General features: G+C 41.9%; 1 protein-coding gene across 1 annotated transcript in view; it reads right to left on the bottom strand.

The window, feature by feature from the left end:
• The window catches only part of LOC126456373 (Down syndrome cell adhesion molecule-like protein Dscam2), a 289,440-nt gene that overhangs the window by 222,237 nt on the left and 39,872 nt on the right, over window positions 1-27,331 (bottom strand). Inside the window, exon 4 of the mRNA XM_050092127.1 lies at window positions 787-962. Within this exon, the coding sequence (XP_049948084.1) occupies window positions 787-962 (176 nt within the window). The remainder of the gene's footprint in view (window positions 1-786; window positions 963-27,331) is intronic.

Below are 27,331 nucleotides of genomic sequence, written 5' to 3'. Positions count from 1 at the left end.
AGAGGTCCACCACAACCATTTTCTGATCGATCGCTGTTAAGGGAACTGCCTTACAGGCAATGGATACCTAGACTCGGGTACATCGAAAATGGGGACTGTTCACAGTGGCACATAAAGTTGCTCGTCTTCAGCGGGCTAAGCAAAGACGTACAGAAACTGGTCACAGCTGACTAGAGGCGTTTAGTGTGGCCCTATGAGTCGCGATTTTGGCTCTTCTCAAATGGTGGTAGCCACTGAGTGCACCAAGGTGCCAACGAAGCATTTAACCAGCAATGTGTTGAGAGTTTAGATCAGGTGAGAGTGGGTTGTGAGATGTTTTTGTTGTGTTTTCGTACCATGACTTCATCCAGCTCATTCAGGTTATCTTGATCATAAACCAGGATGTTCATTATAATTTCTACGTCTTGACAATACTGCGGAAACTCTCGTTATCCACGATGACAATTGCTGTGTTCACAGAGCTGTAGGCATTCATTTCTGTTTTCACAAACACTCGAGGCGCCCTTTGCACCTTATCCGATCTTAATGCACAGAAACAACTTTGAGCAGCGGGTGAAACTTAGCTACAGTGAATCTAATCATCAATGAATGGATGCAGCTGGATACAGTATATCTGAATCAAATTGTGAACACCTTTCTTCGCCGAATTGAGGTCATTATCAAGGGTAAAGGTGCTGTTACTCGGTATTAGCTTGATGACTTCAGATGACTAATTTTTTGTCAGTTGTGCTTATGGTTTACTCTCAAAGAGGCAAGGCTTATATGTTGCGCGAACGGCGTACTCACTGGTGACGAGCAGCGAGGTGGAGGCGCGCTCGCTGCCCACGCTGTTGTTGACGACGCAGGTGTAGCGGCCAGAGTCCTCCAGCTGGGCGCTGCGCAGGTACAGGCTGCCGCCCACCTGGATCACGCGCTCGTCCGTCGCCACAGCAACGCTTTGCCCGCCGCGGCCCCGGTACCACCTGCAGACAAAATGCCAGTAAAAGCGGATGCCTTGAGCTGTGGGACAAGTATCTACGGATCCGTCTGTCTCACCAGGAAGCAGATTCAATGATTTACCCGATTATTATTGGCGTTCCAAAGCACAAGTGGCGTTTCTGATTGGTCAACTGTTTCATGTACACTAACTGTAGCGACTGATCTCACCGATTACGCCTCATCGACCAACTCACCATGTCAATGTACCATTCGCTCCCTTCCATTCCCTCAGAATTCCAAAGAAGTTATGTAGTGAAGCTGTGGGACTAGTATCTGCGGGACAGTCAATACAACGAATGCTTTCCTTAACAACTCTCTCGTTATAGAACACATTATTATTCCCCCGGCTGACAAGGGCAATCCACCAGTAGTTATAATTGTGACTATTTATAACGGTAACATTAAATTTATTAGATCTTATAACACCTCATCGACCCCCTTAAAGTCAATTAAGACAGAATATCGTAATCTGAAGTAGGGAAGAGTTATCTTGGCAAATGCGACATCTTTGCCGATAACTTAACACCAATAACTTTATATAACAATAACATTGTACATCACTGAGAGTTTTTGGTATGAAAAGAGGAGGAGGAAACCTCAGATTTAATTAATGGACAAATATCCAAGTGATAATTGCAATTAATATCTTGAAAGCTAAGTCCAATGTGATGTTAGTCAGAGATAACTTTTATGTGGAAGAGAGTTGTAAGCGCAACGAAGAAATTCGATGGGCCTACAATACTCTTTCACAGAATAAGTCGCTTGCTGGCTCTCGTCCTGCAAAGACGTACGAGAACAATTCTTGTCTTAGTTACTGAGAGAACGGAACGCGACGAGATTGTTTTGCATTCAGAAGTGTTTCTTGCGTGACGTGATTCACGAACTTCGGAAACTGATTTTCTAAGCAGAGACAGGAACTGATAGATGCGTTTAACCGTGCATAACGGGCTAATTGAACTTTATTGACGAAACTAGTGAATATTGGACTTGAATTTCAAATAGTTGGAACAAAAAGAAGAGTGGATAGTATATCAAAGGACTACACTCAATTAGTCTCGAGTAGGACACAATTACACGACTTCACGAGGATAATACAATTACACTGAAGAGTCAAGTTGTCGTAATTGTCAAGAAACTTTATTTTAATAGAACTGACTTTACCAACCAACTGCGTGTGCGTGTGGTGCGAAAGTTATAAAGTATTTAGTAGCCAAGGAACAATAAACAGTTCGAAACTTCCTGGCAGATTAAAACTGTGTGCCCGACCGAGACTCGAACTCGGGACCTTTGCCTTTCGCGGGCAAGTGCTCAACCATCTGAGCTACCGAAGCAGGACTCATGCCCGGTACTCACAGCTTTACTTCTGCCAGTATCTCGTCTCCTACCTTCCAAACTCATTCTGGAACAAACAGTTCGTTACAAGTGAAATATCAAACGTGGACTACATTATTAAGTGATTTAATCAATGATAGTTAACCAACGACTGTTTAGTAGGGACAATTTAATCTGAATATCAAAATACCTACTTCATTAATTGAAAAGAGAACTTTTGAACATTTTTTAAACATTACGGCGTAGGTTCACTCAGACGTGATCAAAGAGTATCTGTGGATCTCGCTTCATACAGGTTCAACAACTCCATAGCAACGAGCCAACAACGTACGAGAAGACTGATAATCACAATGTTTCCTCGCATTTGGTGGTGTGTACGGTGCGGATGAGATAAGATTTAACAACTACAGTATATCCGGGCAATGAAACATTCAATCTTAAACCAGAAGAAGCATACATCGTACGAGTTCGGATTTCTGTCTCCCGTTCACCAACGGGGACCTACGTCATCGCGCATCGTGTCTCAACTCCACTGCGAGAGCTGTGGCAAAAGCAGCTCTACGGCGTCGACAATATCAGCACGCGGTTGGAGTGCGGGGACGCCACAATCCGCAGACATGTAGTAACCTGAGTAAGGATCCCACCGACAATGTTCTTAGAACTGTTACATGATTGGTAAAAATACTCGTCAATCGATCAGAGCGTACAGAAAGACAAGTTCAGTTGCGCCACCACTATTTCATGTTGTGCCAAAAATTCATAAAGAGACACATAGCAAGTGCTTTTGGTCTGCCAAACAGTTCGATTGCCAAGTTCTTGACAACTGCATGACGACTACATGCGGGCCGATCTTTTACATCAAGAATTCAGGAGATTTTATCGGTAAATTAAATGGCTGGGTTGACCACCTGGGCACATATTAATCATTGTTAATGTGGTACTGCTGTGTACCAAGAATCCACTTAATAGGGTGATGGAGAAGCTGACTCGGATTTTTCCTGCCAATATTGCAGAACTGTTTAAGTAATATGACCGGATGGATGGCAAGGGTATTGGAAACCCCTTGAGCCCGGTGAAAGCTGATTTCTTCATGGAAAAATTCGAAGAACAGTCATTAGAAACAGCCAATAAAAAACCGAATAATTGGTTACGTGCATGATACGTCTGTGTTGTGCACAAATGTCAGAGAGGAACTGTGTCGTTTTCATGAACATCTAAGTGAGATTAATCCGAGATTCAGTTCACTGCCGGCCGCGGTGGTCTAGCGGTTCTAGGCGCGCAGTCCGGAACCGCGCGACTGCTACGGTCGCAGGTTCGAATCCTGCCTCGGGCGTGGATGTTTGTGATGTCCTTAGGTTAGTTAGGTTTAAGTAGTTCTAAGTTCTAGGGGTCTGATGACCACAGTAGTTAAGTCTCATAGTGCTCAGAGCCATTTGAACCATTTTTTTTCAGTTCACTGTGGAGGAGGAGGTAGACGCAGGTTACACATTCTGTATGTGTTAGTCTTGAAGAAAAATGATGGTAGCGTAGGCCACACGGCATACCAAAAATCCTCACACACGGACCATTACCTACACCAAGTCTGAAATCACCACCCATGATAAGAGCAAAGTGTATTAAAAACATTAGCAAACAGAGTGAGGAAAATTGTGAACCAGAGCTGCTCGACTTTGAATTGGAATATCTCACAAATGTGTTGCTGAAGAACAGATAATCATCCGCTGGGATTAAAATAGAATTAAGACAGCCACGAAGAAATCATAGCGAAATATGGGTGTGAAACCAAGATTTTCCTGGATTTCATTAAAAACATTACTGACAGCGTAGCATATATCTTGACGAAACGGAGTATAGCTAAAATCTAAAAACCTACCCGAAAGATACAAGAACGCCTAAAGTCGGCCAAGGATGCTCAAAAACGCTAGATACTGCAGGATGTTACAGGATTCTCTGTATTTGTAGAGACATGTATGTGGGCTTTTCTAAAAGAAGGGTCGAAAAACATCTAGAAGAACACAAGGTCAGCTGCAGAAGGAGAGAATCAAGTAGATCAGTTGTTGAGCAACATGGTTTGCAGCCTGGACATGACCGGTTTCGGTTTGATAAGCCTCAGGTACTGCCAGCCACTAGCGGACTACGGAATTCTAAACGCAGGGGATACAGAGCTTACTAAACACCACAATAATTTTAATCGGAAGAAGGAGGATGTGGAACTGAATGGTATCTGGATTCTGGTACTGAAGAAGATGTATACCAGTCTTCCCCCATTGGGTGATAGCAACAGCGGACAACAGCATTTGACAATAACTAATTGCACTCAAGTTTTCAAAACACGTGAAGTCAAGCAACTGCGCCGGTGCCCGCAGAAACGGAATTTTGCGCCAATTAGTAACAGCAGTTAGGAACATCGGACCTTCAGAAAAGTTATAGCCCCCGTTGAACAAGTCCTCTGCAGATGGGAACGAAACGTTGGGTTTCAATAAGAGATTTATCCGACCGTGGAATAACACTTTGAGACATAGTGACTCTGTTTGAGTCCACATGGCCTTTTATTTTTTTCTCAGCTGACTGAATCCACTTGCTCTCAGGCCAACAAGGCGCTGCAATCTGCGTAAATTTTTGTACAGAGTCTGTTTCGTTGTCATAAGAAAGTTTCTAATACTGGTGTTCACTTCAGTTATGGTGGCTGCAGTTCAGTTTACTCAGGTAAACATTTTTTGCGCTTATATAAGGTATGTTCCCAGATACTTACGTTCGAAAATGTTGTAGATATAATGTGTAATATGTTAATATACGAAACAAAGTATATAGTTAGCACAATATGCATATGGTCGCTTCATATGGGGCTCTGTACTTGACCACGTCTGTCCCAACCTAATCTGTATTTTCTTCCCCCATAACACCATGCCTAGGAAAACGCTGTCTAAGAAAGAAATATTAGGAATATTAGAAATTCTTGACAAAGTTACATCTGAACCCGAATCAGAAAGTGATGAAAGTGACTTTAATACCTGTCCTGATCCTCTCCTGGACGTTACTGCAGAAGGAAGCGATATCGAGAAGCCAACACTCAAAATCCCGGAAGGCCTAACAATTTCAGAGAGTGAAAGTGATTACGATAACGATGATGACAGTTTTCGCTGTGATGACGACGTGTCTTTATCTTCTCTTGCCACTAATAGGTGGAGTAAAGTTTATTGTGGTAGTATAAAGTGTCCTGACTTCAATGAGTATGTTAGCGTAAAGGGCAAACTGAAAAAGGAAAGTAACAATATGACACCACAAGGTTCCTTTTCAGTTATTTTTTACGATGATTTGATTGAACATTTAGTGTTTCAAACTAACTTATATGCTACTCAGAAAGCGAAACCATCTAAACCTGTAAACAAAGATGAAGTGCTAGTTTTTCTGAAAATAAATACTTACATGTGAATGAAACGACCTCGTAGTTACCACGACGGTCTTGCCATGAAGAGTTGAGGGACACTTATGTAAGTTCACTCGTGTCCCTAAATAGATCTGAGTGGCTACTATCATACGTTCATTTGAATGACAACACGATGATAAGAAGGGCTTCTCCAAATTAGGATATGCTTTATAATACAAGATCTATGCTTGGCATATTGAGTAAAACTTTCAAAGGGAATTATGCCCCCACCAAAAATCAAGCAGTTGATGAATGCTCGGTGAAATTCAAAGGTAGTGTTAGTTGTAAATGACACATATCCAAGAAACCCATCAAAAAAGGATATAAGATATGGCTTCGAGCCGATATGTTAGGGTTTGTTTGTGATTTTCAAGTGTATACTGGGAAAAAAGATACGGCTGAGGTTCATTTGGGACAAAAAATTATACCTGATTTGTGTGAGGGCCTAGAAGGGAAAGGTTATAATTCATTTTTTGATGAATGCTTCACAAGTTTGCCATTATCAGAAAAGCTAAAACAACGTGGGATGTCTGGTTGTGGTAGTGTCAGTGTGATCGCAAAGATCTAACACTAGAGGAGCATGATAAAAAACAGTAGAGGGGAATGTGATTTGTCAGTAAGGAATGTGGAATAACCTGTATAGAATGGAAGGGCAAAGGCACTGTTTTATTTGTATCTACTATTAGTTCTCCAAATGACGTTTCCGTTGTAAACAGAAAGGAGGCTGATGGTAGCATAAAGCAAGTTGCTTGTCTTAACGTTTCTAAGGCAAATAATGCGAATATGGGGTGCTTTCACAAAGCTTACATGTTACGATCATTTTGTACAATTGATAGAAAAACAAAAAGGTCATGGCTAATATTGTTGTGGTAATTTGTTTATATATCAGTAATAAACTCATTTATTTTGTAAGCTTTGTGCAACAATAGTAGAATTTGACGACCCAAAGAGTTTAGAAGGAGTGTTGTAACTGGTTTAGTAGGCACTAGAAATGTGACAGGTTTACCAGGTCCATCCTGCAGTATACCATAGATGCCCATGGAAAAGAGAAAGTCGGACGCAAAACACATGCCACAGCATGGCACTACAAAACGTTGTGTGTATTGTAGTATGAAAAAAAAACCCTCACACATCCAGCTAAAGTTGTAATACGTGATGTGGGCTTATGCTTGTCATCTGACATGAAATGTTTCATTCCTTTCCATAACTACTTATTTTGAGTCTGTTCAGGGTATGTTGCGTCTTTTGTGTGTGTTGTGCATGTCACTAAAATCTGCCACAGTGGCTTCAAGTGATTCCACCCCCAACTTGTCTGCAAATGTAAGAAAAAATTAATAAAGTTTCATTTTCAATATCTTATTGTGTATTTGATTTAATTTAATCAGTTTACACATGAAATTCAGTGGTTTTGTGTTCTGTTCATCAAAGGGATACCAGCCCATAATATTTTAATTAATATCATCGTTTCACTGTTGAAACGAATATGATTCTTTTTTGCTTTTGGTGAAGTTTTTCAAGTGTTTCTAATAGTTGTCCTACAATGGGATACAAAATAGGTATTTTCAAAAGTCTTTGTTCCTCAGTATTGCACAACACTGCTAAGGAATACCAAGATTGATGTAGTTGGGGGTTTGACAACACACGGAGGTGCCGGACGCTATGGCCGAGCGGTTCTAGGCGCTTCAGTCCGAAACAGCGTGACCGCTACGGTCGCAGGTTCGAAACCTGCCTCGGGCATGGATGTGTATGATGTCCTTGGTTAGTTAAGTTTAAGTAGTTCTAAGTTCTAGGGGACTGATGACCTCAGATGTTCAGTCCGATAGTGCTAGAGCCATTGGAACCATTGAACAACACACGGAGGAATAGTGGGGCGAGCTTCACTCAAACAATACAGAAACATGCCATTGGTGGGAAAACTGAGAAGAAAAATTTAAACTACTCTGCATTACTTATTGTCTGAGAGCCTTACATTATTTTATTACTTTGGTAAATGAGTACCGCCAAATTTACTAAGAACAAGAAACCACACAGTGGATTAATTTACTGAAGGCAAAAGGTAATGTTAAAAGCCACCAATCAGTAAGATTCTCGGGGGGGGGGGGGGGGGGCAGGAGTATAGAGGTGTCATTAATGAGTGTTTGTCACAAGGCATAAGGTGGTGAAAACGAGTGTTTGTCACAAGGCATAAGGTGGTGAAAATGAGTGAACAAGGCGCAGAAGTAAGGGAGTCATCACCAGGACAACACCGAATACGCTACTTCAGTTGGAGGGGGCCACAACCGAGCAGCCGAGGGAATTGTAGGCAGACATTAGCACTTCCGGCAGTCGTCTACGAAACTTCAACAGAAACAGTGAATTATTCCAGCGCGTAGCACCTAGGGTTAAAATTAACTAAACCAGTATAAATCTCGCGGATGAAGAGAACTGCATCTGCTACAGTTTGTATAGGAGACGTACCACGCCATCTAGAAAAACTCGAAGCCATTCCAGGAGAGTCTTTTAAACTGCTCGTGGCTTTGCAGCATCGTTCCACCTCATGAGTGACGAATATAAATAAACTGTCATGAAGCACGTGGAAGGTTTAATTAAGGGAATATTCCCAAGTGCCACGGGGAAAACTTCATAGATAACGCTCCATTACGAACTTCTTTCTGAACACTTGGCTAGGAGCAATTACTGAGCAGGCAGGGAGGCTGTTGGAGTGAATCTCTGAACACTGCGCTAAGGAGACGTCGTTGAATAAGTGGATATAAAAACCGATACAGAACTCTGACCAGCAGAGACTGAGAAAGAACTGAATCCTTCAGTACTGACTGCCCTCTTTACTTTTTGCTTGACTAATACTGCCACTTTAACCATACAAAGTGCTGCTGGATTACAGGCAATCATTTGCATCCCTTTTCAGGGTTCCGTACCTCGGTCAGTAAAAACGGAATCCTTATAGGACCATTTTGTAGTCTGCCTGTACGTGAATCAAGGCCTCTTTTTATCATGAAGTTGTAGAGGTCTCAAGATGAGATTTATGTCAAACACTAAGGCCTAAGGTTCCTTGGCAGTGTGAAAAATTTATGTCATACATACACAGAAAAAAACGCACACCACGAAAGAATTATTTGATTGGGACGGAAATCGGTAGATGTGACGTACATGTACTGAGGAACAAATGATTTATTCAAGACAATGAGCTTTCCAAAGTGAGCAAGTCAATAATGCACTGGTCCACCTCTGGTCGTTACGCAAGGAGTTATTCCACTTGGAATTGGTCGAAGAATTGTTGGGTGTCCTTCTGAGAGATATCGTGCGAAATTCTGTCCAATTAGTATGTTAGATCGTCAAATGCCGAGATGGTTGGAGGGCCCTCTCCATAACGCTGCAAACGTTCTCAGTTGGGGAGGGATCCGCCGACCTTGCTGCCCAAGGCAGGGTTTGGCAAGAAGGAAGACAAGCAGGAGAAACCCTCGCCATATGCGGGCGGGCATTATCTTGCTGAACAGTAAGTTCAAAATGACTTGCCATGGAGTGCAAAAAGCGGGCCGTAGAATATCGTCGGCGCACCGTTGTGTTGTCAGGGTGGCGCGGATGACAACCATAGGTGTCCTGCTATGAAAAGAAATGGAACCCCAGACAATCACTCACGGTTTTCGGACCGTATGACAGGCGACACTCAGGTTGGTATCCACCACTGCTGGGGCGTCTCGAGATCAGTCTTCGGCCTGAATCCCATTGACGGGAGTAGGTTTTGTCTTCAGTGATGAGTTGTGCTTCGAATTGAGCCCCGATGACCAACGACGAAATCTCTGCAGATGCCTGGACAGTGGTGGGGTACCAACCCGACTTTTCCACGCCATACGGCCCGAAATTAGGAGTTAATATCTATGTGCTATTTCTTTTCACAGTAGGATCTCGTTGGTTGTCATCTGAGGCACCGTTACAACAAGCGCTATTTCGACATATTTTACTCCCCGTTTAATTGTTCATTAGGGCAAACCAACGGGCTTACATTTCAGCAGGATAATGCTTACCCATACATGTCAAGATTTTCTGTTGCTTATATTCGAGCTTGTCAAACCCTACCTTGGCCAAAAAGGTCACCATATCTCTCCCCAATTACGAAGATTTGGAGCATTATGGGCAGGGTCCTCCAACCATCTCCTTATTTTGACGATTTAACTCACCAGTTGGACAGAATTCGGCACTGTGTCCCTCAGGAGGACAACCAAAAGTTCTGTTGATCAGTGTCAAGCCGAAAATTGTTTGCATAAGTGCCAGAGGTGGATCAACGTGTTACTGACCTGCTCAATTTTTGAAGCTCTCTCTCTTGAATAAATTATCGGATTTTTCTGAAATTGTAATCATTTGTTTGTCAGTATAAATACATCAAGTCCACCAATATACATCCTATTCGAATGATTCCTTTGGGGTGAGTCTTTCTTTGTCTTAGAGCGTTTTTTGATGTTCACAAACTCGCTCATCAGAACTTATAGATGAAGTTTCTACATATATAATTAAATTTTTACGAATATCTCAAAGCACGAGTCCTATTTGCACTTTTCCAGTTTTTCCTGGAATAAATAATAGTTTCTAAATTAAATGGTTAATGATTCCTATGTTTTGTTATCTCAGTTCCACTTGACTAATTTCACGACATTGAGAGTCGTCCTTCAGCGGTGTTGGTTGTTGTCGAGAGCTCTCATGTTAACAAGGAGTTGCGAAACGAATACTACAGTTTTACCTTTCGCTAAGTCAGTGTTATACGTCACAGCAAAAAGCGAGAGGTGGGGCGTGCCCGCATCCTGCAGAAAATGAAAGTCAAGAGGGCTGCAGACCATCTGTGGCCAGGGCCGGAGAGTTTTTTTTGTGTGGACGACAACTTTGTGACCTCAGGCAGGAATTCGAAAGTGCTTGCTGATTGTGGAGAATGCGTTTTCTGTTAGTCAACAATGTTTTAATTATGACCCTGAAAGTTTTATGTTATTGAATCTGGCACAATACCATAACAGAGACAAGGCCTGTTGCTGAACTATGGTCGCGACCCTAGTCAGGAGAATTTTTTTTTAACTTTTATCGCTTGGGTGAACCAGAGTAATCAGATCAGGAGTAGCTGTATCGGAAGCCCTTATTTCAATATAATTGCATTATTAACAAAACTAAGCGATGTTGTTACATATTAATTGCAGGTACAAACAGTTAAACTCAAAAATGGTTCAAATGGCTCTGAACACAATGGGACTTAACTTCTGAGGTCATCAGTCCCCTAGAACTTAGAACTACTTAAACCTAACTAACCTAAGGACATCACACACATCTATGCCCAAGGCAGGATTCGAACCTGCGACCGTAGTGGTCGCGTGGTTCCAGACTGTAGCGCCTAGAACCGCTCTGCACCCTGGCCGGCAGTTAAACTCATCTGTGCATCAATTAAAATGCTACGATGTATTAATTTTTCTACGTACACTACCTTGGAGGGAGGATTAGCGCTCATTACAGCCACCGTTTATTAGAAATATCTGTACATGATACATTCAAGAAACTTGTAGTTGAATTTTAGGAAAGCATTGATTGCACTGCTAACGGCGTTGATCGCCGAAGTACTGTCGGGCTTCACTAGCTCTTGGATGGCTCAACGTCCGGGTCTACCCAGCGCTGTTGGCAAGCGGGATGCACTCAATCCTTCAGATGCCTATTCAGGAGCAACTTGATTGAGACTTGGCTGCCCTGTTCAAGAAAACTGACAACGACCGGGAGATCAGTGTGCTGACCACTTGCCCCTCCATATCTGCATCCAGGGACGCCTATCGGCTGAGGAAGACACGGCGGCCTGTCGGTACTGTTGGGCCTTCCGACGCCTGTTCTGATGGAGAGTACTGATAACATTAACATTTCCTTATATATATTTAGTTTCCTTTTCAGCCAGTTGGTGATTTGGCTTCCGCTGTGTAGCATGCAACATCTGGCAACCAGAGTCCCATAAGTCACATGATTAAAAGCAAAAAACAACAAATCATCTCCACCTTACAGACAAAGAATGAGTTTTTATCTCAACCTGTCAAACACGATTGATCAGTGCACACTTCTGTTGCTGCAAGTTTTTCATTTGGTTATCTCTGTAGGACTGTTGAATGATTCCATTATTTGGTAAGCGATATGAACAAAACGTGCCTCCACAACGAGGTAGTTACCGCAATATTGTGCAGTGGCGCTTGACACGGAAGTAATCGATTCGAATGCTGGTAGCAGAATAAATTTCATCGCTAGTATTAGGCCGGATAGGCTAGGAGAGGAAGTGGTGTAAAGCTCTTGATCACCAAATTTTTACGCCAGTGTATTAGTACCTTACATTCCAAACCACTTTCCCAGCCTCATGGAGTGAGAATGTGTGAGATGGTGAGGCATTTATCCTCAGTGGCTCCCTGCGTGCTGTTCGAGATGAGAAACCTTCCTTTCATCCACAGAAACAGACACCAATACTACATTTACGAGATCATTCATATAATACAGATACATATTTGAAAATTTATAACATGTAGGGAGAAGACAATGGTAACTACCACCTCTTGCAGATTGCCGAGGTCAACAATGTGGGATTCCTATACCTATTACCACAGCTCATTTCCTACATAATATTGGGGTGACACTGTGACGGAAACCGTAAGATATCAAAACTTTACCATGCAAGTGATAAATATTAATCAGCAACTAACTATTTAATCAGGAATGGACCCAGATGAAATCATAGTTATTTTTCGTAAGTTGTTATACCGGTTATACCTGAATCATGAAAGTTGGATGTGTATATCGATCTCTAATTCAACCAAACATCATGTTGCGAACGTTAACGAAATGCCAAATTTGACTACTAACAGATGTCTGCTCAATGGAAACAGTCGAATGTTTTAGTCAAGTGGTCATGTATGATCACTAATTTACCTAAAAAGGCATACGGTCCAGTCTAAGAGAGGGCCTCAGGGCCCCAACCTGATAGATTTAATATCGAAACGAGGAACTTGGTGTTACCAAGAGTAGAGAGCATGGAAAGTTGGAGTATAATCGGGTATTGGAGTGAAAAAGGGAACCCTCATATTTGTCTTTACGAGTTGGTAACTTTCTTTTTTTTGGCCGTAGACTAAGAAGACAGCCAGCAACTTTTGTATCGTCATATGGCTTGATAGTGTGAGACGCGTAGTCGTCGAACAAAAATAATTTGTTATATTTTTGTGGTTTCGTATGTTACTTTGTGATATTTTGTGTCCAATAAGGAATTGGTACCATCGTATTACAAACTGAAAGTATTAATACAATGAATAATACTTTCAACAGATTTTATGGAAGTATTCCATCTTAAACGATTCTTCGCCTTCTTCCCTATGAAGAAGAAATTTTGCAGATAAGCTGTAGTTATGGCAAAACAGGGTAGAAGAAATGGGGTAAAACTGCCTAATATTACCCAATAGCTTAATTAAATGTATATTATATGTGTGACTTAAGAAGCATATGCTTTTAACGGAACGCTATTTGTGCGTACACGTATAGTAATTATATTTAATAATTACTTATACAATTTACAATTCTTTAGTGCCAAATTTTATACTATTTTTGTCACTAATAATCTGATTATTTATCCCTTTTTGGAGAGTTATCTTTTCATTTGAGATGGTATCATTAAGCCCTTTATACGATCAGGAAATTAAGATACGGCTTAACAGCCAACCGGAAAGATTTGACGAAATATCTCAGTTGTTCATGGGTGCTTTCTAGCTTAATGCAAATTCATTTGGCGAAGAGGCATTTCCATCATTAGATACAATCGAAAGAATAATGACAGGTTCCCAGAATACAACCGAATCAGTTATTATTTTCTACATTCTGCATAGTCGGTTGATATGCCAACACAATCCTCATTCACTGTACCACCGGGCAGTGAAGCTAGCCAGGTGAAGAGTAAAATGCGCCGTGATCACGTAGTCTACCTAAAAAATGAATTCAATGCAACAAAAGCACCTTCCCGCCCGCATAAGGAAATTGTCAGAGGACTCCGAGTGTAGACATTAAAAAGAGTCAGAAAAGTTTGAAGACATTTGAGGCAAATATTATAAAAATGAGAATGGAACGCCTCATCTTCTTTACTCGTCAACAAAGAAAGAAGATGTTTAAGTAAAGTGTGCGATGTATAAGATGTGGAACCATGAGGATTTTACAGGGTGTATTGAAGATGACTTGTATCGGTTTCGGTGTGTCCAATGCCTGAGACGGAAAATATAAACTGACCCGTTTGTGCCCCACAGAGTACCTACATTTAGTTCAAGCTGTGGGGTATAATCATGGATTGCACAGTGATGAGTTATATTAAGTATAATTTGAACCTCAAAAATAAGTCCTCATAGTTCATATAGTTCATATTGTTGTTCATGCCTTGTTTGTTTTTCATTGAAATAAATTTGAAAAGCCACCAATGAAAATTGTCATTGTTATCTAGCTTTCTACTTAGATACCCGATTACAACCCAATTGTCTCGTTTTTGGTTTTAAAGTGTACGAGTATCTCAGCCCTACTTTTTCAAAGATACGACCCAGCATGGGTGTGATGCCGTTTAGGGAAACGGAGAAAAAAGCTGAAATAGAATGGTTAAACGTGTAACTCATATCTTAAGGACTGCAGCAACTCACTAGGTCACCAGACGTGATCTCGTGACTCATGTAGTGCGTGACTGACACAGAACAATCTCTCCACTAACAAAATCACGCCTCTTGGAGTACTGATCGATCATTGGGAAACGGTTCGAAAGTTCTCACTGGTTCGTGTTGCAGTCGTTCAGTAGCGCTGCCATCAGAACGCCAGCAACAAAAGCAGCGCGTAAAAGAAAATGAGTACCTGCCGGCATGAATTATTCAGGGGGGCCGGGCCGGTCAGTTCGTGAGAGAGCGGCGCGTGTTACGGCGTCTGGGCGGAGCTGGCCGTAATGTGACCGGCGCCTGCGCCTGAACACCGACTGGTGTACACTACAGTAGCGCAGCGCCTGCACTTTAGGCCGCCTGGCGTCGCAGCTGGCACATACCTGCCTTTACTTTTTATGGACGATAACTTCGTGCTTACAGGAGACAAAGAACTAAGCATACGAACAAGAAGCAATGGGGTGTAGAAAGAAATCCGCTATCTCGCTGCAATGAAGAACGGCACGGCATTTTTCGCGAGTTACTTAAACCAAAGAAAACTATAATCAGGAAATGTGAAACGCTGTATCATTCTGCTTCTCTCTAGCACACGTCCGCTGTCTTAACCACTTGACAACTTCTCTCGACTCGAATTTATCTTCACGATCACACGATCCCTTCCTGCTCGACACTGACAGCAGGATTTGGTAAACTTGCTGCACCCGTCTCGTATAAGACGGGTACAATGAAATGTACAGTCTCAGTGAAGAGGATCCTGAAACTCAGCGTCATGAACAATGTAGTAACGTGATATAGTAACCATTTAAACGAGCACTGTTAATATTTACGTTGTATATCCGGCAAACAAATGAAAGTATATCTCATGAGGTACGACACGAATGTCGGCCAAGCTGAAGTACTGCGTTCCGCCTATTTATCTTGAGGAGATGTATTTATCAAAAACACAACTTCATTTCTTAGGAAAGCCAGAAGAACAAGAAGAGACAAATTGGTCACGACGATAAGAAAACTTGAGAGTGGCAAGCTTGCTTTGGCTACAGTGAAGGAATCACTAGACCTTGGAATTTTATGTACTTGCCTTTAAATGTTTTTGTGACTTGACTGGTTGCATATGGATTATCATACACAGAAAACACGAAATAAACGCAAAACACAGTCAACTATGATTCTATTGCACCTTTTTGCACAGTTATTCAGAGTAAGCACTTCTGTAGCATTTTCTTCTTCTACCGCATCCTTAAGTATTTCACGGCATTCTTCGTTTACTCTGTATTTGAGAACTACTCCTCTATATATAGACCCGAAAGAGTATTCCTGGGAGACTTGTATTCAATAGTTTACCCAGCATTTTGATTTTTGGAAAATAGTGAGAGAGACAACTATGTCTAACTGAACATCGACTGGTGTGTATTCTGGAAACGTTATTCTGAAAATTTACTTTATCTGCTCGAAGATTAATATTTATAATAATCGTTAATAAGCAGCAAATATCAACGATATTTCATTGCAGAATTTCATGCTACGTTTAGATCATTTTGGTAATGTATTGTAAAACTCCCTCTGACTCCCGAGTTGCTTTCCAGTTGAGTACCCTTCTTTCTGACCATATTCTCAATGTAAACGACATCAAGCCTCCAAGCATTTTGAATGCCTTCTTACGCTGCTGAGGTTAGGCCCACTTTTTTGTTCCTTCGTCTACAGGTACTTATATCACTACGGGCATCATCAGCCTCAATGGACGCCCCGTTTGTCACTTATAAGCCTAAAAGCTCATTTTCTGTCTCCTCATCACCCTCCTTCTCTTCTATCTCATGTTCTTTCCAAGAAAGAGATGATAGGTATTAGAGAACATTGTTTTCCAGCTTATTGTTTACACTTCAGCAGTTAATACAACAGCAGTGGAAAAGGTATCATAACACTTTCTAAAGGAATGTCTTAACATGTGACTTGTAGTGAAGAAAGAAATGTTTGGTAATGCAGTAAATATCAACATAGCGTCATAAACAAAAAATAACAAAAGAGAATTGATGAATCGCTTATAAAAACTGTGAGTAAACCAATAAAAAAACTAAAAAGAAACGTCAGAGAAAATGAATTTCTACTGTTTATGGGAATAGATTTCCAAAATTTATGGTGATGCAGATTCCTTCAGTTCTAACGTCAGTTGTATAATGGTCACCACGTTGGCTTTTTACATGCTGCCTATGTTGTGATAATTCCACGAGTAGAAGTACTTTGATGATAATCACGTCATACACAACGGTGATTGTAAACTGCACTACTTGTGGTATTCTTCTGTTTGTCTAATTTATCTCCCTTTACCAAAAGTAAGATACAAAATCCAAAATGAGTTCTAGAGGAACTTAAGATGCTGTTAAACTAGTTTAGTATTGATGATATTCTGGATGACGGATCTCTTGTAAGGCGTAACTGTGTTCTACAATTTAAAACATCGCGCATGGTATTCACTTAATAACTCTTTCCGTCCGAACAGGCCTTAGAAGGCCCAACGGTACCGACCTACCGCCGTGTCATCCTCAGCCCATAGGCGTCACTGGATGCGGATATGGAGGGGCATGTGGCCAGCACACCGCTCACCCGGCCGTATGTCAGTTTCCGAGACCGGAGCCGCTACTTCTTAATCAGACAGCTCCTCAGTTTGCCTCACAAGGGCTGAGTGCACCCCACTTGCCAACAGCATTCGACAGACCGGATGGTGACCTAACAGGAACCGGTGTTACCACTGTGACAAGACCATTGGTCATTCACTGAATATGTGGGGTGTTAAAAAAAGTAGTTCTCAGATGTCAACGAATTTCAATCGTGATAAAAAGCTCCTCCCAGAATACATCAGGAAAAAATAACTTTCTTTCAGATCCGTAAGATAAGCTAACAAATGAGAAGTACACTATGTGATAAAGGATGTTCTAATTAAACCCAAAGGTGCTACACTGATTTCAGGACTGGGCAGGTCTGTCTATTAGAGAATGTTATTGTCTACAGTCATTGCCTCGTGATGTTGTTTTACAACAGGGCGCACTGTCATGCTGACACCAACAGTCATCGTCTCCAAACTGTTCCTTTATTGTAGGCAATACACAAAGCTGTAAAATGTTTTGATATCCTTCCGCATGAAGCATGCTCTTTAGTGCAGTAAGGAGACCACTTTCCAACCACGGAAAAATTCCCATGCCATAACACCACCTCCTCTGTACTTCACTGTTGGTACTATACATGACATCAGGTAACGTTGTCTAGGCATTCGTCAAATACAAACCTTTCCATTGGATTGGCACAGAGTCTAGCTATTCCTCACTTCAAATCACCCGTTTCTAGTCATCCATTGTTCAGAGGCGCCACTCTTTGCATCACCCCAAGCATCATTTAGCACTGAAATGTGATGCTTAACCCCCTAGGCACAGTCATTGTGCTATCCAGACTGGCGGTAGAGTCTGAAACTAATGAGTGATTCCTTACTGCTAATTTAAATCGATTTTTAGAACTACCTTCCACAATGCTCTGTGGTTTCTATCCATCTGTAAATAAGGACTGCCTGGTCCTGGTTTGGCTTTGGTTGTTCCTTCGTGTTTCCATTTCACAAGTTCGTCACCAACAGTCGACTCGGGAAGCTTTGGTAGGATTGAAATGTTCCTGATGGATTGGTTACTCAGATGGTATCCAATGACTAGTTCACGTTTGAAGTCGGTGAGCTCTTTGGACGGACCGATTCTGCTGTTACCGCTTTTGTGCTGACAGCAGAATACTGCCTGCCTCCCTTTATACTGGCATGACCACCTCTCGTGCAATCTACTGATCAATTCTGCATGACACAGGAGTGCCCAGTTTTGATTGGAAGGTGTATGTAAGAGTTTCAGTTAAGTTCTTTTCCATTGTGCTCGTGTCTTCATCTCATTTCGAGTCGTCTAAAGTGCAGTTACCTCATACATAGCATTATGACAACTTGATTTAGTTAGGAGGTACTGAGTGACGTACAGAGTGTCTCCCGTATCTACCATGACATAATAGAATTGTCCTATGGATTCATTTTGTTGCATCATAATGTCAAAGGTTATATCTCAAAGTGAGACTGGTGTCAACTACAAACACAACGTAATGTATGAGCTAGTAGACCTATCCTTGTATAAGAGAACTATCTTATAAATTGGATTGAAAATTACAGAGTGTAAAACTTAGTACTTGTCGCAGCATGTGACATAGGAAGAGAATATTTCTTTGTTGTTCTTACTGTGGCCCATCTTCTGTGAATCATGCATTTCATAAGCGAGTATGTGTACCATGATGTCGGTGTAAGAACTAACCCACATCAGCTTTGTGGTTAGTACTACATATTGTCCGGATGGATCACTGTCGAGTTAAAAATATTGTATGAGTGATACAAGTTGGCCCAGAACATTATTGCAAACAGCATCAAGGAATGAACGTATGCAAAGTAAACAAATTTTAGCCTTTCAATGGTGCTATATCAACACCACATAAAGATAAGGCCAAGCAAATCGTGTCACATCACACAGAGGGGGCCGGCGTTGGTGATGTGTTGTTCTGGCAGAATCGATGTGCACGCCCTACAGTCTTTCTCAAACGATTTTACAGAATATATTTGGTAAAAAAGTTTGATTTATACATTGCTTGTAGGTTTGAGGTTAGCTTCATGGTGAAGTAGTCCTCATCTCGCTTAAGTGTCATACTTATTGTGATAATCGCATTTAAGTAACACATTGCTCAAAATTCGAAAAGTTTGCAATGGAAAACAGGGGTCGCTATGATTTTGTGTTTGGTTCATTTTACACCATACATTGCTGCATATAAAATTAAGGTAACATACTGAATTCTTCTTCAGACTTGGGAGGAAGTCTCAATCTGTCTCCAAACTCAACAAAGTTGATTTTTTGTAGCGCTTTCACTTACAATCGCTCCATAGGTAATGAAATATTCATAACATCTCTCATATCTCGCAAACCGTTCGAGATATCTAAACGAGATTTTCGTAAATGGTAGCATGAAAGAGAAGAGTATCTTGTCATATGGTTAACACATGAAAGTTTCTTATCTGTGGGTGGAGCTATACAATGAACTGGCAAAGGAATCAAAATTAAACCTGCAACAACAAAAATTTAGCCATTACTTGTAACTGATGATGCTTCTTGAAATGAGAGAAGGTTGACATTTCAAACAAAACAAATTGAAAATTCTGTTGCAGTTTTAGAGGAACACCGTAACCTATTCAATTTTAACAGTGGACAGCTGGGATGGAAACTCACCAAAGGATATTTTTTTCTACACTTCAGTTGTGTTTGACATGTGAAAAATTGTAGCATATTGCATAACATCTTTATACTCCCTGTATGGAGTAGGCAGTGAATCTTCTTAATATAAATATCTCATAATTCATCCGTGTTACTAACTTTAATAAATAGGTGGCAAGGTTCTGCAAGTCGACAGTGTGTTCGCAGCTACAGACTTCGGTAAGTTTCAGTCCCAGCTGTTCAGTATTAAAAGTACGATGGATTGTGGAATTATGCAAGAACTGCAACAGAACTAGCGATTTACTTTGTCTGAAATGTTTACTTTTCTCATTTGAAGAGGCATCATCAGTTGTGAATAATGGCTACATCTCTGTTTTTGACATTTTTAGTTTTGATTCTTTCGCCAAAACACAGTACAACTTGCACAGTCTCACATTGCGCTAGCTGTTCTGACAGAGTCCTGAGACAGAGAGTCTTATTACACAAGCAGTTAACTACCAGAGAGGCCAATAATTTACACAAAACCTCATTGTGTAGGATTACAATAACATAAGAGAGGAAATTTCATGCATTTCATTGTCGATGACTCTTAATAAATTACAGTAATGGTTTGGAAAAAATTAAATAAAAAGTATAGTTTCTGCTATATTGCCAAAGATAAGGAAGTTATATATATATTAACCATTTGACAAAGTACTCTTCTCTTTGCGAGCTATCATCTGCCAAACTCTCGCTTTGATATTTCGAACGGCTTATGAGGTATGAGGGATGTTATGAATATTTTATTCTTGCACGCTTGCGATAGGAAGCGAACGCGTTACGTAAAATCCATTTTCTCGAGACTGGGGGCAGATGTCCTCCTAAATCTAAAGCAAAATTTCGTATGTTAGTTAAAGTTTTTACGTGTAACCTGTTGTGTAATATATACCAAATGCAGAATCGACCCCTATTTTTCACTGAAAACTTTCCATATTTCGAGTAGTGTCATATTTAAATGCGAGTGATGGACACTTCAGCATGAAGCTAACATGAAAACCTATAAGTAAGATACAAATCATTTTTTTACCGAATAGATTCTGTAAAATCGCTTGAGAAAGATTACAATGTGTGCACCTCAATGCTGACAGCGCAGCGCCTATTCAACACTGACCCGCTCTGTGTGATGCCACATAGAGGCTGTGGAGGCTATGGATGATATGTAAGTTCTAAGGGCAGCTGCGTTCAACTTCTCCAGTAGTTTGCGAATGCATGCCCTTCATTTCCACCTCAGTGCCATAAATGTATCACATATCTTGAATGAAGAGATGCCATAATCTTTCCTGCAGTAAAAAGGATCAACAATGAGAGAAGCAGATTTCAGCTATTACCTACTGCTGCGATAAGGTGATGTGCAGGCGTACTTGATTTGTTTATTATCCACAATGACTAATTCTTGATGTTATTTTGACTCTTGCTGTTGGTGTTATTTCTCGTGTCTAGACATCGATTCGGTTTTTTCTAGAGCTCTGTGAGACTTTAACTTGGTGACCATGGTTAAAGACAGCTATCTTTGCATTTGTGTTACATGCGAACCATTTCATTAGGATGACGCTCAACGTAAGTCTTGATTTTAACTGATATCTGCAAGCAAACTGTTTAATGCCATTACCTCGAATGCTGTAATGATCTTCCCTCAATGACTGTTCTTTTTCTTTACCTACTCTAACATTAAGATCACTTACTCAGTTTTATTAATTTTATGAATGTGCTGTTGTAATTGTTGTTAAAAGATTTAAATGTCGTCTTTGTTTCCCCCAAAGCATACACACATTTTACGACCAGGTCTGAACCAATCACCCTGAGAAACATTAAGATATCTTACCTAGAAGGTTGGACAGGAAATCGTTCAAAAATGTTCAAATGTATGTGAAATCCTATGGCACTTAACTGCTAATGTCATCAGTCCCTGAGCTTACACACTACTTAACATAAATTATCCTAAGGACAAACACACACACACATGCCCGAGGGAGGACTCGAACTTCCGCCGGGACCAGCCGCACAGTCCATGATTGCAGCGCCGTAGACCGATCGGCATACCGCGCGGCCAGGAAATAGTGATAGTACATGAAGCCTTTAAGAGTTTTGCAGTTCAAGTTCCTAGGCGTACGGATAGATAGTAAGCTGTTGTGGAAAGCCCATGTTCAGGATCTTGTTCAGAAACTAAATGCCGCTTTATTTACCATTAGAACAGTATCTGAAATAAGTGACATTTCAACACGAAAAGTAGTATACTTCGCATATTTTCATACGCTTATGTCATATGGTATTATTTTTTGGGGTAATTCTTCTGATTCAAAAAGGGTATTTTTGGCTCAAAAACGGGCTGTTCGAGCTATGTATGGTGTAAGTTCAAAAACCTCTTGTCGACCCCTATTCAATAGTCTGGGAATTTTGACATTGCCCTCACAGTATGTATTTTCTTTAATGTCGTTTGTTGTTAGCAATATTAGCTTATTCCCAAGAGTTAGCAGCTTTCACTCAGTTAATACTAGGCAGAAATCAAATCTGCATGTGGAATGCACTTCCTTGACTCTTGTGCAGAAAGGAGTGCAGTATTCTGCTGCACCCATGTTCAATAAGCTACCACAAGAACTCAAAAATCTTAGCAGTAGCCCAAACACTTTTAAGTCTAAACTGAAGAGTTTCCTCATGGCTCACTCCTTCTATTCTGTCGAGGAGCTCCTGGAAGAGCTAAAAAATTAAGCAAATTCCATTGTTACATTCTTGATTTTCTTTATTTAAACTAACGACTTGTCGCCTGAATATGTTTCTTATATTTCATTTTATCTGTTTCTACAATCGTGTTATAATTTCATGTATTGACTCGTTCCATGACCATGGAGACTTCTCCTAAATGTGGTCCCACGGAACAATAAATAAATAAATAAATAAAAATAAAATATCTCTCATCCAAATCAGAGGGTAGATCATTGTGGATTCAAAATAAAGGCTCCTTTCTGAATACAAAACGCAATCAAAATATGAATAACCGAAACTGGTAAGCGACTATCTCTACAAACAGGCGTATCCGTCCACCAGTGGAAGTGGTCATTTGTAAGAAGATAATGTCATGTTAAAGGCACTTTCAATTGTGCAACATCAGAAAAATCCTGCATTACAGATACTTTGATTAACCAACTGCAAATGGTTGTTTTATGTTTGTAACTAATTATTCTCTCACTGATACATGATTTTTCTTCTCAACAGCGAGGTTATGGCGCTTAAGGCGATAGCAGGCGATAATACATTATTTTCGATGCCAGTATTCATTTCCACCAATGAGATACAAGTCTTGCTCACTGAAGCGTCAAGCGCGCTCATTCAACTGTCACTCTGGACCATCACGCCCTTTGTGGCCAGGGATAGGAGAAACTGTAGTCTGAAAACATCCCCATACTAGTACCAATCGGTTGCTGCTGTATTTAGAAACATTCTTAGGTAGAAACGAACATTGGTACCAATCTTACCAAACGTATAGATTTTTTGTGGTGGCAATGATTGGCTTATCTGTGAAGATAAATGTGTACTTCAACTCCGTGATCAAAACGTGTCAGTCGAGAAACATACCTGAACGGAATACTTTGAGGTAACAATTCATAGGTTGTGAAGATATATCTCAAGACCAATGGAAGCATGAACGCAATACAGAACGTGACTGCAATGTGTAAATGCAGCACTATTTTAAAATGACGTTTACATCCATAACAGAATACTTTAAAGTTGCTTAACACGTGTAATACACTTGCACACGAGGCGAGTGGTTTATGATTATTACGTTGATTCTCCTGTACGAACCAAGACCGTATCATCTACCTGTAATGTAAAAATGGTCCGCCGTTCGTCACAATGGTCATTTCGACCGATTCAATTATTCACCAACGGGAAAGTTCCTGTCGATGGCAGCAAATGTCTCTCGGAGAAGTTGTGTTTACACGTTTCTGTTCATATGTGTGTGAATTCCTAAGGGACCAAACTGCTGAGGTCATCGATCCCTAGACTTACACACTACTTAAACTAATTAATACTAAGAAGAACACGCACACACATCCATACCCGAGGGAGGATTCGAACCTCCCGTGGGAGAGGCCTCGCAATCCGTGACATGGCGCCCCGGACCACGTGGCCACTCCACGCGGCTACACGTTTCTGTTGAGTGGTAATGATTCGTGCAATGAAATGTAACATAAGTTACTTATTTAATCAGAAACATATTTTCAATTTCTTCGAACACTGAACAGAGTGGATAGAGTCTTGAAAACATAGTGTAAGATGGTAAAACAAGGGCAATGGAATGTAGTCTTGTTAAGCAAAGAGAGGTGGAGGGAATCAGATTAGGAAATAAGACACTGGAAGTAGTAGGTCGATTCTGCTATCTCGGCAGCAAAATAACTGATGATGGCCGAAGTAGAAAGAATATAAAATGCAAACCTAGCATAGCAAGAAATGTTTTCTCAAGAAGAGGAATTTGTAAACACCTTTCTGAAAGTATTTGTCTGTATTGTTTAAATGGCTCTGCGCACTATGGGACTTAACTTCTTAGGTCATCAGTCCCCTAGAACTTTAGAACTACTTAAACCTAACTAACCTAAGGGCATCACACACATCCATGCCTGAGGCAGGATTCGAACCTGCGACCGTAGCGGTCGCGTTGTTCCAGACAGTAGCGCCTAGAACCGCTCGGCCACCACGGCCGGCTGTCTGTATTGTATGTAGTCCCATACGGAAGTGTAAGGTGGAAATAAGCAGCTCAGAAAAGACAATAGAAACATTTGAAAAGTGTTGCTACAGAAGAATTCTGAAGATTAGATGGGTAGATCATGTAATCAACGAGGAGCTACTGAATAGAACCGGGGCGGAAAAAATTTTTGTGGCATAACTTGACTATAACAAGGAGTCGGGTGACAGGAACGTTGACAGGAACATCAAGGGATCACCAGTTTAGCACTGGAGGGAAGTGTGGTGGGTAGAAATGTTAGAGCGAGGCCAAGGAATGAATACGTAAGCAGGTTCAAGTGGAAGCAACTTGCAGTGGCTATACTGAGACGAGGAGGCTTGCACAGGACAGAATAGCGTGGAGAGATGCAGAATAACAGTCTTCGGACTGTAGGTCACAACAACAACAATAACAGCCCGTCTTCTTGTTGTCACGTAAGATGGCCTAATAAGTCGAAAATCAGCTTGTGAGTAAAATAAATAACAGTTGCTGAACATCAGGGGCCTGTTTACTTTTTACATACTGTTTGTTACGCCTGTAGGTACACTCTGCAAGGAAGATTATTTCGGATGCCATTACCTTTACTAATTCTACTCTGTTCTATTAGCAAACGGTGAGTGGGGAGAACGACTGTCGATAAATCGCCATACACGCCCTCTAATTTTTCAGATTTTCTCGTCGAGGTCATTTAGCGATACATATGTAACATTTTCTGTCGTTTACACGTCGATCGAACCTACTGCACTGATCCTATACATGTGACTGACAAATACACACCCCTTCACTGCTATGACGTATGTCAGCGGTGGAGAGTCAGATACCGCTCTGACACCACTTCTGTACCATCTAAGCCTACCCTGGCGCCCAGTGTGCTTTTTAGGGGGCTGAGTACTTCCTTTTTCTCCAGTGTGCTTATGTAACGTGTGATGTTACCTTCATTTAAAGTTGTAATTTTCGCAAACGGTTGTGCATACCAGTATTTATTTCTGCTTTTGGGGGTAGAGGGGTTATGAGTGGACGAGGTGTGAGGTAACAGACGAATTGTAGCGCTCTGAATATATTCTAAGTTCGGAGTTGGCGTTGCAGCCCGGGCCGCTCAGCGGGCGGGGGCCGTTCAGCAGGCCGACCACGTCGTGTCGGACGTTGGCCGAAACAAGAAGGGTCCAGCCCGAGCCGCGTGGCTGGGAATTCCCTGGTGACGCTGTGTCAATGAAGGAGACATGCTGGGAGTGCCGAAGATGGCGGACTTTGTGAAACCTTAATGGCAGACATTTCACAGTTCGTATAGAAATTAATAGTAGCTAGATGAATCATGATACTTCAAAAAGAAACATGTACATTACCATTATTTGCACGGCGATTCTGATGGTGTAATCGGATTTTCAATACCTTTATTAGTTTAAAGTTTAGTATCTGAGGGTAAATTATACAAGTATCACCCAGCAACAAATTTCCAAAATTTAAACGCCTCATCCGATTACGTCGAGCGATTTGTCTTTAGAAAGCTATTAGTGTAAACCTAACTTGAATAGTACATGAGTTATTGGAGGTCAAAGTGGCCGATTACTATCGATCGCGTCAGGCCACAAGTACTCCAAAGTTACACGAAAAACGGTAGCAGCATGCTTATAAATATACACTCCTGGAAATTGAAATAAGAACACCGTGAATTCATTGTCCCAGGAAGGGGAAACTTTATTGACACATTCCTGGGGTCAGGTACATCACATGATCACACTGACAGAACCACAGGCACATAGACACAGGCAACAGAGCATGCACAATGTCGGCACTAGTACAGTGTATATCCACCTTTCGCAGCAATGCAGGCTGCTATTCTCCCATGGAGACGATCGTAGAGATGCTAGATGTAGTCCTGTGGAACGGCTTGCCATGCCATTTCCACCTGGCGCCTCAGTTGGACCAGCGTTCGTGCTGTACGTGCAGACCGCGTGAGACGACGCTTCATCCAGTCCCAAACATGCTCAATGGGGGACAGATCCGGAGATCTTGCTGGCCAGGGTAGCTGACTTACACCTTCTAGAGCACGTTGGGTGGCACGGGATACATGCGGACGTGCATTGTCCTGTTGGAACAGCAAGTTCCCTTGCCGGTCTAGGAATGGTAGAACGATGGGTTCGATGACGGTTTGGATGTACCGTGCACTATTCAGTGTCCCCTCGACGATCACCAGTGGTGTACGGCCAGTGTAGGAGATCGCTCCCGTCACCATGGTGCCGGGTGTTGGCCCTGTGTGCCTCGGTCGTATGCAGTCCTGATTGTGGCGCTCACCTGCACGGCGCCTAACACGCATACGACCATCATTGGCACCAAGGCAAAAGCGACTCTCATCGCTGAAGACGACACGTCTCCATTCGTCCCTCCATTCACGCCTGTCGCGACACCACTGGAGGCGGGCTGCACGATGTTGGGGCGTGAGCGGAAGACGGCCTAACGATGTGCGGGACCGTAGCCCAGCTTCATGGAGACGGTTGCGATTGGTCCTCGCCGATACCCCAGGAGCAACAGTGTCCCTAGTTTGCTGGGAAGTGGCGGTGCGGTCCCCTACGGCACTGCGCAGGATCCTACGGTCTTGGCGTGCATCCGTGCGTCGCTGCGGTCCGGTCCCAGGTCGACGGGCACGTGCACCTTCCGCCGACCACTGGCGACAACATCGATGTACTGTGGAGACCTCACGCCCCACGTGTTGAGCAATTCGGCGGTACGTCCACCCGGCCTCCAGCATGCCCACTATACGCCCTCGCTCAAAGTCCGTCAACTGCACATACGGCTCACGTCCACGCTGTCGCGGCATGCTACCAGTGTTAAAGACTGCGATGGAGCTCCGTATGCCACGGCAAACTGGCTGACACTGACGGCGGCGGTGCACAAATGCTGCGCAGCT

This window comes from Schistocerca serialis, chromosome 2 (assembly GCF_023864345.2).
Source record: "Schistocerca serialis cubense isolate TAMUIC-IGC-003099 chromosome 2, iqSchSeri2.2, whole genome shotgun sequence".
In the NCBI taxonomy this organism is placed as follows: Eukaryota; Metazoa; Arthropoda; class Insecta; order Orthoptera; family Acrididae; genus Schistocerca; species Schistocerca serialis.
The sequence above is the reverse complement of the archived record's forward strand: the minus strand, read 5'-3'. Positions and strand labels throughout refer to the sequence as shown.